Here is a 13,055-nt window from a genome sequence, read left to right as displayed (position 1 = left end):
AAATGACATAAAAGGGCCTCCAGGATCATCCCTGCCAACTCCTTCACTTTACAGAATAGAAGACAGGATAGCGGATGCTTCTGGCTGGGTGGACGACAGGTGGTAGTGGTGGCAGCATTGGTCGAGGGACAGGAAAGAGCAGGAGTCACAAACTATGACTCATGGGTCAATCCAGTTCCCCATCTGCCCTTGCAAATCATGTTTTACTGGTGCTCAGGCATCTCCATTCATTCACCTATTGGCTTTGGCTGCTTTTGTGTTACAATGGCAGAGCTGAGTAGTTGAGAGAGATCGTATATCTCTTCAAGTCTAAAATATTTACCATCTGGCCCTTTAGAGAAAATATCTGCTGATCCCTGGGAAAGAGAAGCACACAGGTAACTGTAAGTTACTGGCAATTTTCTAGCTCTAAGCAGGGCTTCCGGTTTGAACGCCTGCTGAGACTTTGCATTTCCACCCAGGTACACTGAACCAGAATCTACAGTTTTACATGACACCCAGATGACTCTTATGTACAATAAACTTTGAGAACCACTGCTCTACTAGTGGTTCTCAGAATTGTTTCCTAAACCGCAGCATTAACATCTCCTTGGAACTTGTTAGAAATTTGAATTCTTAGCAGGGTTTGAACCAGAACTAACTGTTCAAAGCCCTGGTTCTTAGGATGAGGTTAGGTTCACAGGTGTTTGTTGTATTATGATGAATTAATGAGTGAATGCCATGCATGGACCGCTGATGGTCAAATATCACAAATGACTATTAAATTCTAACCACCTGAGGATAGAGAGGAAGACAAGAAAGAAGAGAGGAAGGTGGGAGGGAGGAAAGGAAGAGAGGACACACTTTGTTCTTATTATGATTTAAATGGATCTTCACCACCTACACCTTTGTTCCTCACTGTATCTCTTATTTTCAGAAAATTTTAGAGAGAGGGATAAAAGATGGCAGGCTGGGTAAAGCAGATTTTCAAGAAGAGGGCAGGATGAGTATACTGGATTCTGTGAGGTCGGCAGGGGCTTGGCCAAATGGGAAGACTATTAAGGACAGTAAAAAAACAACTTTGCAACTTCCATTCACAAGGGGCTTCTTCTCTCTCTGCAACCAAAGCGGCTTCCCGGTGGCCTTCCCTCAGGCCCTCTCTCTAGTCTTCCAAGTCCTGGAAGTCATCCTCATGGGTAATCGCGAATGTGTATTAAGACCTCTGGGCCATGACATGCCTACTTTATTTAATCCTGGAGACAATCTTGTGAAGTAAGGATGATTATTATCCCCATGTTAGGGATGAGGAAACTAAGCTCTGAGTGGACAAGTCACTTGCTCAGAGACAAACGTAGAATGAAGAAGGTGAATTTCAAATCCAGATCCACCTTGTTCCAAAGCCACACTAGGGATTCTACGTCATGCTGTCTTGAAAGAAGAAAGCTTTCCCTTACGTTATAGTCACCGTGGGCATGTGGAACATTTTGGCATGTTGTAGAAGGACAGCTTCAGACATGGAAACCCCACCTTGGCAAATAGCAGGGGATTTGCACATTCATAGATAGGGTTCCAGTCCCTGGTGGGAAAGTTCCCAACAGTTTCAATTAGAGAAGAGTCACAGTTCATTGATGCCTGATGCTCAGAGGGGGTGGGTTTATTGTTTTATACTTGAAGAATGCGGAAAGGATCAGAACTTCAGCATCAAGGCTACAATGAAAGGTTGAGAGATATTTGAAGTCACACTCACCAAAGGTCAACTCAACTGGGGGCCGGAGGGAGGGTGTGAGCAGCAAGCCAGCCAGCAGCTGAGAAGTATTTGTGGCACCAGGGAGAAGAGTTGTGATGTCCACTAAAGGAAACCATGACTATGAATTTCAGGCATCAAGACCTTGTCAACACAGCTAATCCGCACAGATGTGGGCTCAATGGCCAAACAAGTGCACTGTGGAAGCCCTGTCAGCCTCCAGAAGGCCAATTTGTTCTTAGATTTCACACTCTGCTAGCTCTGTTGCTAGACCCCCAGATAGAGGATCTATGTCGGGCATCCCCCAACCCAATGAGGGTTGACACAGCATGGCTCTAAGTCAACAGAATTCAGAGACCATGACCGGATTAAGAAGGCCAGTTTATTTTGGTGTCCTGGACTTCAAGCAGATTAAATAATCCAAAAGGCTGAGCCATCGGGGTCATGTTTGAATGTTACAGCTGTTCACGGAGGGCTGACCAACTTTCTTTATGTGGCTCGTCGTCTGAATGGGAAAGGCAGGGCCAGTCTTGGGGAGGAGGCCCACACGTTTAGACAGAAGAGGGCACAATCAAAAGCTCCTCTTATGGGAAACGATCCTGCCAGATGGACACACTGGCAGCTGCTTAAGCAGTCTCCTGAAAGCAACAACTGTTTTCTGCACTGAAGAGAAGCACAGGCAGGATTCGTGAAAGGTGAATGCAGAGCTGGGCTCCGAGGTTGCTGTGTGCTCGATTCACCAACCTTCACGTTAACAAAGGTGGGCTACGCGGTCAGCAAGGGGGCTTGTAAAGGCTCCATCATGACAGGTGAGCTGCAATTGATTCAGTCAAACCTCAGGAAAGTTCTCTATCCCAGAGAGGGTTGGTATCCCCTCAAAAAGGTATCTGGGGGATATCGATTTTCGAGTTGTCCCTAAAAGACCGAACAAACATGAACAATGTCTCCATGAATGGGAGGGTCTTTGTTTTTGCCATGTTGGGTGAAAGGAGTGGGCTGGGGACTGACGTATGCAGCCTTAAATGCAGATATGCAGTTGGTATGTCGTGGGCCATTTCGTAGAAAACAGTGCTTGGAGCTAGGCTTCATGTATTCTTCCCTTTGGAAGGTGGGACCAAATGGGGAAAAAAATGTACAAACTAGCTATAATCTTAGAAAGACAAGCCTTTCATTAATAGATTAGTGGATTCTGTGGAAAACATGTTCTCTGGCTTAAGATTTGATTTCCTGTTACTAATTAATGCTTGAGCTGCAACACTAAAGTGCAGGGTGGCGGTTCATTTCTGATAGGAAGAGGGTTTGCCTTTGAAAGCAGTCATTTATTTACAAAATTATAGAAAGGAAAACAGAATTTTGCTCTTTTGTATTGTGAAGGAAGGAGAGGACTGTGACGTTCAGCATCCCTTGAGCAAAATGAAACTGAGCAGAATCTCCTTCAGAAGGCTCTCGTATGTCTCCCCTATTTCCCCCAAGCACTGTTAGCATCAGTGAGTGCAGACCAAAGGAACAGGGGGAAACAGGCTCCATTGTGCTTGACAATCACATTGTATATTCCCCTAGTTAAGGCCAGAACAACAACAACAACAAAATAAAACAAAACACCTCTGTCAAGAGCTTTCTTCATGAGTAAATAATAACTTTGAGTTTTAAATATTATTTTGTGGCCTTGTGAACTTCTCTACCAATTTAACAAAATGTCCCAGCAGATAATTGCCATATTTTGAAATTCAAGTCTTGGGGGTGGGTGGGGGAGTGATATAGCTACTTTGGAGAACGATCTAATGGTATTTAGGAGAATGTAAAGTCCACACAATCTCTGAACCCCGCAAGGAGACTCCTGCATATTCCAGGGACCTTGCCCCACACGTCACAGCAGCTCCATCCATGCAAGGAAGCTTTTTGTAGCCTTTTCTGTGATGAAGAAAAACTGGAACAACTCAAATGCCCCCCCTCCCCCGTAAGGGAATGGTTTAGTATTAAACTTGGGTGCTCAAGCCATGGAATACCATACATTAGTGAAAAGGAATGAATTAGCTCTCTAAAAAAAAAAAATAATAATAATTTTTTTTTTTTTTTTTTTTTAACTGTATGGATAGCTCTTAAATCCAAGTTGCATGGATAGGGCAGCTTAGAGAAAAATACATGCTGATGATTACATTTATGTAGATTTAAAAGCCACTAAACAAAACAGGGAAACCCTGGTAGCGTAGTGGTTAAGTGCTACATCTGCTAACCAAAAGGTTGGCACCAGGAGCTCCTTGGAAACTTATGGGGCAGTTCTACTCTGTCCTACAGGGTTGCTATGAGTTGGAATCGACTCGACGACAATGGGTTTGGTTTTCAGTTTTTATACAAAACAAAGAGTGTGAGTGAGTGTGTATGTGTAAATATCTGACAGGCAGCAGAGCGCAGCAGGTAAGAGCCCAGATAGACTCTGGAGCCCTACTGCCTGGGTTCAAATCCTGTCTCTACCATTTACTATCTCTATGACCCTGGGCAAATGGTTTAGTGTCTCTGTGCCTCAGCTTCCTTACCTATAAAATGAGCACAATAATAGAACCAGTTTTACAAGGTTATGAGGACAGAATTAATTAGCATATCTATCAAGCACTGAGAATGGTGCCTGGGTGAAAACTAATGCTATATAATATTTGCTACTATTGTTGTTGCAAACCCTGGCGGTGTAGTGGTTAAGTGCTACGGCTGCTAACCAAAGGGTCAGCAGTTCGAATCCGCCAGGTGCTCCTTGGAAACTCTATGGGGCAGTTCTACTCTGTCCTATAGGGTCGCTATGAGTCGGAATCGACTTAACGGCACTAGGTTTGGTTTTGGTTTTATTGTTGTTGTTATCAAGTATTGCTTTAAAAAGGGCTGAAGGATACCTCAGCAATGGTGGTGGGGTGGGGTGTCCCTGAATGGTATTTGGGGGAATTCAACTGCATCAGTTGAGTTCTTTGAGTTAAAAGGAAAAGAGATGAAGACACTTGACACCCTGTGAATGGTTGTTATGTCATGATATGAGGACACACTGTGTTTACCGTATTATTCTTAATTTTTGGTGTGTTTTTAAAATTTCTCAAATGAAAAAGAAGCAGAGTCAATCATCATTCATAGGATTACACCTCCAACGATGCACATCAATACGTGAGAATGCTTTAAAATTACTCTGTCTAATATGGTAACCACCAGCCACATGTGGCTATTTCAATTTAAATGAATTAAAATTAAATACAAACAAAAACTCTGTTCCTGGGCTGCAGCAGTCACACTGCAAGAACTCAGTAGCCACACATGGCTAGCGGCTGCCATGTTAAACAGCACAGACACAGAACATTCCCACCATCACAGCACAGGCTATTGGACAGTGCAGCCCTGGAGCACACTTTCCGGAAATGTGAATAGCTGAAATTCCTCTCACTGGCTTCTGCACTGTGGCCCCAGATAATTCGACTGCACCTTCCAAAGGGCATGTGCATAGAAAGGAATTTTTTCCACCTTCCTCCAAAAAAAAAAAAATTTTTTTTTCTTTCCTTGATATGCTTAAGTCTTTTATCTTGTGGATTACTGAGCCACTGAGGAAGTGTCTTTTCCAAGGCTCTGACAATAGCAAAGTTTTGCAGTAGTTATTGTCACTGGGAATCTACTCAGTCCAGCCCGACTCTACCAGCCGCTGTGAGTGACTGGACCTACATTCCAGGTTGTTGAAGGTGTAACCTGTCTCAGTGAATTCAAAAGGGAAAACAAAACACTACTCCTTACAAACTGGATTTCATCTCAGTCTCTGTTTGTCATAGGTGAACTGCTCCTGCTTTCAAGCACCATCTTCTTGCTCTGCATGGTGTGTGGCTGCCCAGAGAACTGTCGCTGCCACCCTGAGTCCGTAGACTGCAGCCGACAGGGTCTGACTGAAATCCCCTCTGGTTTGCCGCCTCAGACTCTAACGTTGCACTTACAAGATAACCAGATCCGCCAGCTTCCTGCTTTTGCATTTAGGTCAGTGCCACGGCTCATGACCTTGAACTTGTCCAACAATTCCCTTTCTACTCTGGCCCCTGGAGCTTTCCACGGTCTTCAGCACCTGCAAGTATTAAACCTAACCCAAAACTCCCTGTGTTCTCTGGAAAACGGACTTTTCCATCCCCTCCCACAGCTAAGGGAGCTTGATCTGTCATGGAACAACATCAGCCACCTTCCCACGTCCCTGGGCGAGCCTTGGGAGAATCTAACTGTATTTGCAGTTCAACAAAACCAGCTTCAGCAACTAGATCGAACGCTCCTAGAATCCATGCCTGGAGTGAAGCTTTTGTTTCTCAAGGACAACCTCTGGCAATGCAATTGCCACTTACTGGGTCTTAAACTCTGGCTGGAGAAATTTGTCTACAAAGGTCAGTGATGTCTGCTTGGAACTCCCATCTGTGTGTTACCAGCCTAGGATGAACCTCGTCTGTTCTCTGCATTAGAAGGCATGTTGAGCAGTGCACAAGGGGTCCATTTAAGCTTTTCACATCGATGTCATTTCATGGTATGACACAAGGCACAAGAGGGTGTTTAAATTCATCTACAAATATGAGTCACAGAGACATCCTTCCACTGTTTGATTAACACAACATGAAGTTATTTATCTGGAAACTTTAAGGAGAAATTCAGTCACCACCTGAACAAATGCTCAATCCCAAAGTGGCACTGAATTCTAATTTTCATGTGTAATCCGACTGGGGGCATAGATATCTCCCCCTTGGTTTTTCCCCCCTCTATGTCTGTTTCAAGCCATTACCAAAAAAAAACCAAACCCAATGCGGTAAAGTCGATTCCAACTCATATTGACACTACAAGACAGGGTAGAACTGCTCCAAAGAGTTTACAAAGAGCACCTGGTGGATTCGAACTGCCGACCTTTTGGTTAGCAGACGTAGCTCTTAACCACTATGCCATGGGGGTTTCCTTCTACCCACTGCATAGCTCCGCATCTCCCCTAAGATTATCTCCTCTATTTTTAGCAAACATCATTGTTACTGAAATGGGTGCAATCGGGCCCCTCTCTAAGGTTACTATTTCTTTAACAAGATGCCAAAAGCAAAAAATACGTCCTAGAATATTAAAAATGAAGGGGCTCTGGAGACCACCCAGGCCTCAGCAAACTACAGCCCGAGGGCCAAATCCAGGCTGCCACCTATTTTGTAAATAAAGTTGTACTGGAACACAGACATGCCTATTTATTATGTATTGTCTGTGGCCGCTTCTGCACAAAGTTGAGCGGCTGTGGCAGAGACTATATGCCAGAGCTTAAATATTTACTATCTGGCTCTCCATAGAAAAGTTAGACAACCCCTTCAAATTCAAAGCTACCCTGTTATCAGTGGGAAATGGAGGCCCAGAGAGGTTCACTGACTTGCCCAAGATCACAGATGAGAACAGGATGCATGCCTTTTAGGCCCTGGCCCTAGATTCTTTCCTCTACATCACAGTGCTTCTCTCTTCCTAACTTTCAAGCTGTCATTCATTCATGCATTTATTCCTATATTTGAGTGCCTCTTATGTGTCAGGCACTTTTCTAGGCTCTGGGAAAAGAGCAGTCAACAAGAAAATTCCTATTATCTGGAGATTACATTCTGGTATAGATACATGAAGGAGTCCCTGGGCGGCACAAGTGGTTAGGCATTGGACTACTAACCAAAAGGCTGGAAATTCAAACCCACTCAGAGATGCTTTGAAAGTAAGGCCTGGCAATCTGCTTCTAAAAGGCTGCAGCCTTGAAAACCCTATGGAGCAGTTCTACTCTGTGCATTTGGGGTCATTATGAGTTGGAATGGACTTGCTAGCACAAACAACAACATAGAGACATGTTAAATAACATAACAAATAATATATGTTCAGATAGCAGTTACTGCTAAGAAGGCAAGGTAACAAGAAAGAGTGTCATGGAATGGGGAGTCCATTGTGGATAAGACAGGCAAGACCTCTCTAAGGAGGCGATATTGATGGCAGGACCTAAATCACGAAAAGGAATGAACCATGTGATGACTGGGGGAAAGGACAGTGCATTAGTTTACTAAAAAAAAAAAAGAAAGAAAGGAACTTATTGTCTCATGGTTCTGGAGACTAGAAGGCCATGCTCTCTGAAAGCCTCTAGGGAAAGCTAGAGGAAGGCGCTCCCTTGCCTCTTCCTAGCTTTTGATGGTTCCTTACCATCCTTGGTGTTCTTGGCTTACAGGTGCAGCATTCTAATCCCTGCTTCTGTCTTCATGTGGCGGGTCTCCCTTCTGTATGCTCTGTCTCTGGGTCTCTCCTCCTCTTTTATAAGGACACCACTCATACTGGATTAGGGCTCACCCTATTCCACTGTGACCACATGTTAACGGACAATATCTTCAAAGACCCTATTTCCAAACAAGGTCATACTGACAGGCACCAGGGGTTAAGACTTCAACATGCGGATAGGACTCCCATCTTTTTGGGAGACACAATTCAATCCCTAACAGACAGCAAGTGCAAAGAGTCTGATGGGAAGCACGCTTGGCTGAGGGACAAAAGAGGGGCTAGAACAGAGGAAGGGACTCAGAGAGGAACGTGCAGAACAAGGCTAGGATTGGGGATTTTGCTGTAAGTGATGTGGAAAGCCCTGGAAGACTTTTAATCAGGGGAACAGTATGATCTGATTACATTTTAAAAGGTCACTCGGTGACTCTGGGGAGAGCAGTCCACAGGCTGTAGAACAAGAAGCAGAGAGATGAGAAAGAAAGCCATTTCAGTCATTCAGGCAAGAGATGGTGGTGGCCCAGACCAGGGTGGTGAAAAGAGATCAACTAGGGAGGAAATCTGGAATACTGAACTGGGAGAAGCTGCTAATGGGTTGGAGTAGGAGATGAGAAAAAACAAAGTGAATTAGGAAATGCATTTTGTCTTGTCCTGCAGCTGACAGTGGCGGGGGAGGGGGTGGTGGGCACAGGGAGCAGGTATGTGCAGGTGGGAGGTGGGAGGTCAGGAGTTCGGTCTGTGGCATGACAAACTCGAGATGCCCACTACATACCCAAGGGAGGTTTTGAGTTGGTGGCTGTACATTGGCACCGGTAGATCAAGAAGACATGAGAGCTACAGGTAAGAATTAAGGAACCGATAGCGCCTGGGTGGCTGCAACAGTTACATATAGGGAACCAGGTCAGAGCACAAAATGGGTAGGGATATACAATACTGAATCAAGAGTTCCTCTTAACAGTGTCTCAAGCATTATAAGGATTGCGAGGATAATATAGGATCAAGCAGTATTTCACTCTGCTGTACATAGATAGGGTGGCTATGTGTCGGAGCCGACTCGACAGCACCTAAAAACAACAACTAAAAGATATAATCCAGAAAACCAAACCTGTTGCAATCGAGTCGATTCTGACTTATAGGCACCCTACAGGACAGAGCAGAGTTCCCAAGGTTATAATCTTTACAGAAACAGACTGCTACACCTTTCTTCTGCGAAGCTGCTGGTAGGTTCGAGCTGCTGACCTTTAGGTTAGCAGTGGAGCTCTTAACCACTGTACCACCAGGTCTCCTTCAACAATGCAATAGCAAATAATATATCACTAACCAGCTAATGTTCAAGTTAACCTGCAACAGTAGCCATATAACGTGGTGAAATCGCTGATGCAGGAGGCCGTAAATAAAACTGTTTACATCTAGAAGCAATGTGACTAAATAGTGAGCAGAAGCCAGCCCATCATAGAGAGGTGGCTTTCATCAAAGAACAACATTTCTTGGCAAAAAAAACGGCTCCCAGATCTAGGACGCTAGAAGCAACACGGGATGGGACGAAACTCCCCCTATTCTGCCACAAACTCACTGGTGAACTTTGAGCAAGTTAACAACTCTGAATGTTGTCAGATAAAAAATGATAGTATTAAGCCAGGGAGCTCCTGGGCCCATCTTGGCCCTCAATGATACAGTTCAGAGCTCCCGGGTGGAAGAGCTGCAAAATCACAGGCAACAGCCTTTCTCTGGAGGAAGGTAAAATCGATATGGGATAATGAGTCTTCCAAAAACCAAACCAAACACATTGCCCTTGAGTCAATTCCAACTCACAGCAAACCTACAGGACAGAGTAGAACTGCCCCATAGGGTTTCCGAGGAGTGGCTAGTGGATTCAAATTGCTGACTTTTTAGTTAGTAGCCGTAGCTCTTAACCACTGTGCTACCAGGACTCCAATGAGTCTCAGATGTGCCAAAATAACTAGAAAGAAAACCCAAATGGAGGCTAAATGTGGAACACAATCTGATTACTCATATATTGAATAAAGGCAAAATAAGGAAGCAGATGTTAGTTAAGAACTTTTTAAAGAAAAATAAACAGACACAAACATTAACTGTATTAGTCAGGGCAGGTTAAATGTGATAGCAGACTGTCCCGGACCTCAGTGATGTAACGTAATAAACGTCTGTTGCTCAGTCATATCAGAGTCCAAGGAAATTGGTTTTCCATGCAGTCACTCAGGGGTTTAAGCTGCTTCCAACCTGTGTCGCTGCCAACTTCACCACGTGGCCTCTCTTTCTGGTACCATGCTTACTACAAGTCTTCAATCCAACTTTGCTAAGAGTGGTGCCAATCTTTGCAGCCACCCTGGAAGAGGTGTTTATGGCAGCCAAAAGGAACTGAGCCACAGATCCTCCGGGAGTTCTACCCTGTCAAAGGGCTTTACAGATGGACACTGCTGACTGTCACTGTATCACAACACTCCAGAAAGGAGGAAGTGGAGAGACGCAGAGAGAAAGAGGGAAAAACTGGGACCAAGGGGGAGGACAGGGTTGGGGTCTTGATTCTTCTATTTATGACCTGTGTGAGCTTGGACAAGAATCACACATTACAGTACAGTTGTGAGGACTTCAACTTGCTTTGTGAACTATCAAGTCAGACACAGATATGATGTTTTTATAGCAGAAAATTTAGGCAGAGAAGTTTATTTGCCCAAGGTCAAATAGTAAATCAGCAGTTAAACGAGGCTAGAACAGATTCTGTTAGCTCCATGTTCTTGCCCGAAAAGAATGCCTAGGCACCCAAAAAAAAAAAAAAAAAAAAAGCACCCAGGTCCCCTCTAAACACCAGCAGTCTACATACCTGAGGAAATCAATCACCTTACAAGGAGTGGAAACTGGGTTTAACAACCCGTTGGAAAGTTCGATACCCCAAGCAATAAATGTTTCAAGGCCTGAGGAGACATGTTAATTATACTTAATCCCATGAACAAAACTAACGTTACTGTCAAATCTTCAGATACACAAGAGACGCAAAGGACCATTCCACCTCCCCACTTGGCATCTCTGAGTAGTGCTGGTAGACACATAGGGTCTTTGTAATTAACACATGACATCACAACAATGGACATTTGTTTTATTTTTTTTTCCTTAGATTTCCAATGAGAATTTGGTACAAAAGATTTCTTGTCTGGCGGGGTTCATTAGGGGAACGAGCAACAGCAGCGCTGTCGGCAACACTGCCCTCAGTGTTGGAGTCCAGCCCTCCTCCTTGTCAGCTTTTGCATTGTTTTTCCCCAGCATTTATAAGGTAAAGGTAACCTGACTTCTAATGAATTCTTGGTCATTAGTAATTGCCAATTTAGTGTGTGGCATTTTTAGCATTTAGCCAATTTAGAAATCCTAAAATCATAAAATATGCTCGTTAAATTCTTTGACTGCAGGAAAAAAAAAAGGTACTTTATAAATTCCATCTGTCTCCGTTTTTGCAGCCTGAATATCCTGGAACTCAATTGTATCAAGGCTCTGTTATCGCCCTTTGCTCTTGCTTTTTAAAGGGGGAAGGACGGATGGTGTTATCTGTGCGTCACCAGACACCTGGAAGGGAGAGAACCTCCTTACAATCCCTCACGAGCTGTACGCTCCCTGCCCCTCTGCTCCTCTGGATCCAGTGCCCACACAGGCTCGACAGCCAGGCTCTACCCACAGTGCTGCAGTGAGGCCTCCTGAGAACCACTCCACAGGGGAGCAAGACCACTCCGAGTGTGGGCTCAAGCCCAAACCGAGGCCAGCCAACCTGCGGCATGCTGTGGCCACTGTCATCATCACGGGGGTTGTGTGTGGGATTGTGTGTCTCATGATGCTGGTGGCCACCATCTATGGCTGCACCTATGCGGCTATTACAGCCCAATACCGTGGGCGACCCTTAGCTCAAACCAATGAGCCAGGGAAGACAGAAGGAAAGGGGCTATTTGACAGCTCACCAGCCTGAGAATTTCATCTCAAAGAGAAATTGTTATTCTAGGCCAGGAGAAAGTGTCTGAGCAGGCCGATGTGCTCACTGTCACTGCCTCATTTTCCTTTTTCCAAAAGTGTGTGGAGGGGGGGGCTTGTACCTGTATATTCCTGGGAAGAAATTTATGCTGCGATTTAAAAAATACCATCGACGATAGAGAAATGATACTTGTGCTTTGTGCCTGTGAAGCTACTTCAATTTTTCCACGGGGGGTGGGTAGAGAAGGCCAGACACAGAGAAAGGGAAGATACCGTCTCTTTCAGGTCCTCGTCCCTGGATTGAGTTGCTTTTACAGAACATGAGAACTCAAACACACGTGCCAGTCAGCATTCCTGGGAGCTTTATGATCCATGGGAAAAATGCCCAAGTTTGAGTGCCTGGGAAGAGGCCGGTGATACTACCCGAGGGGCACTGAATGCCTCTGTAATTCAAGTTCATGCTAGATTGGCGATATTTTCAGATGTTGTGTACGTTATATATTTAATGGGAGTGTCTGATGGTTGGGAATTTCGTAGCTTGCCACAAAAGTCAGATTATATTTAATTTTCTAAATCAGAAAACCATTTGGGGCTTTCTAGGCCACAGAGGAAGAAGAGGGTTCCACGTTTGGATAATGGAACTCAGGCCCAGAGTCTGGGGAAGTTTTCTGATGCAAGGGTAAATAATATATAAACAAACACCAGGAGGATGGGGAGCCAGAATTCAGGGCAGATATTACCAAGAGGCCATATCCACCAAGTGATCGGAACCTTCCATTTATAACCGGCACAGCAGGAATGAATTTAGGGTGGGCTGAGAGCGAGATAATGGCTTTTGTGTATCTGTATCTACATACGTAGTGCGCAGAGTGTGTAGCCTTGTACAACCACACCCACACATAAACAGACAGAGTAATCAGTTCACCCACTAATGAAATGCAGCCGTGTGAGGGTGGAAGCCAGCAGCTGTTGACCACCACCCAGATTTCTACTCAACACTCTGGGATAGGAAGTAAGGAGGAAGTCTGAAGAGAGCCGGAATTACCAGGAGACTCGAGATTCGTGGCGGCAGCCATCCTGAACATTATTTAGGCTGCAGTTTAAA

General features: G+C 44.7%; 2 protein-coding genes across 5 annotated transcripts in view; one reads left to right on the top strand and one right to left on the bottom strand.

Moving 5' to 3' along the window:
• The window catches only part of CACNA2D3 (calcium voltage-gated channel auxiliary subunit alpha2delta 3), a 1,053,043-nt gene that overhangs the window by 143,828 nt on the left and 896,160 nt on the right, over positions 1 to 13,055 (bottom strand). The window lies entirely within an intron of this gene.
• On the top strand, positions 4,854 to 11,948 carry LRTM1 (leucine rich repeats and transmembrane domains 1). The gene is made up of 3 exons (XM_049863365.1): positions 4,854 to 4,867; positions 5,447 to 6,108; positions 11,515 to 11,948. The coding sequence occupies exons 1-3, from the start codon at positions 4,854 to 4,856 to the stop codon at positions 11,946 to 11,948; spliced, it is 1,110 nt and encodes a 369-aa protein (XP_049719322.1).

Source organism: Elephas maximus, chromosome 20, assembly GCF_024166365.1.
Source record: "Elephas maximus indicus isolate mEleMax1 chromosome 20, mEleMax1 primary haplotype, whole genome shotgun sequence".
Classification (NCBI taxonomy): domain Eukaryota; kingdom Metazoa; phylum Chordata; class Mammalia; order Proboscidea; family Elephantidae; genus Elephas; species Elephas maximus.
Note: the sequence above shows the minus strand (reverse complement) of the source record. Positions and strands in the feature narration are given on the sequence as shown.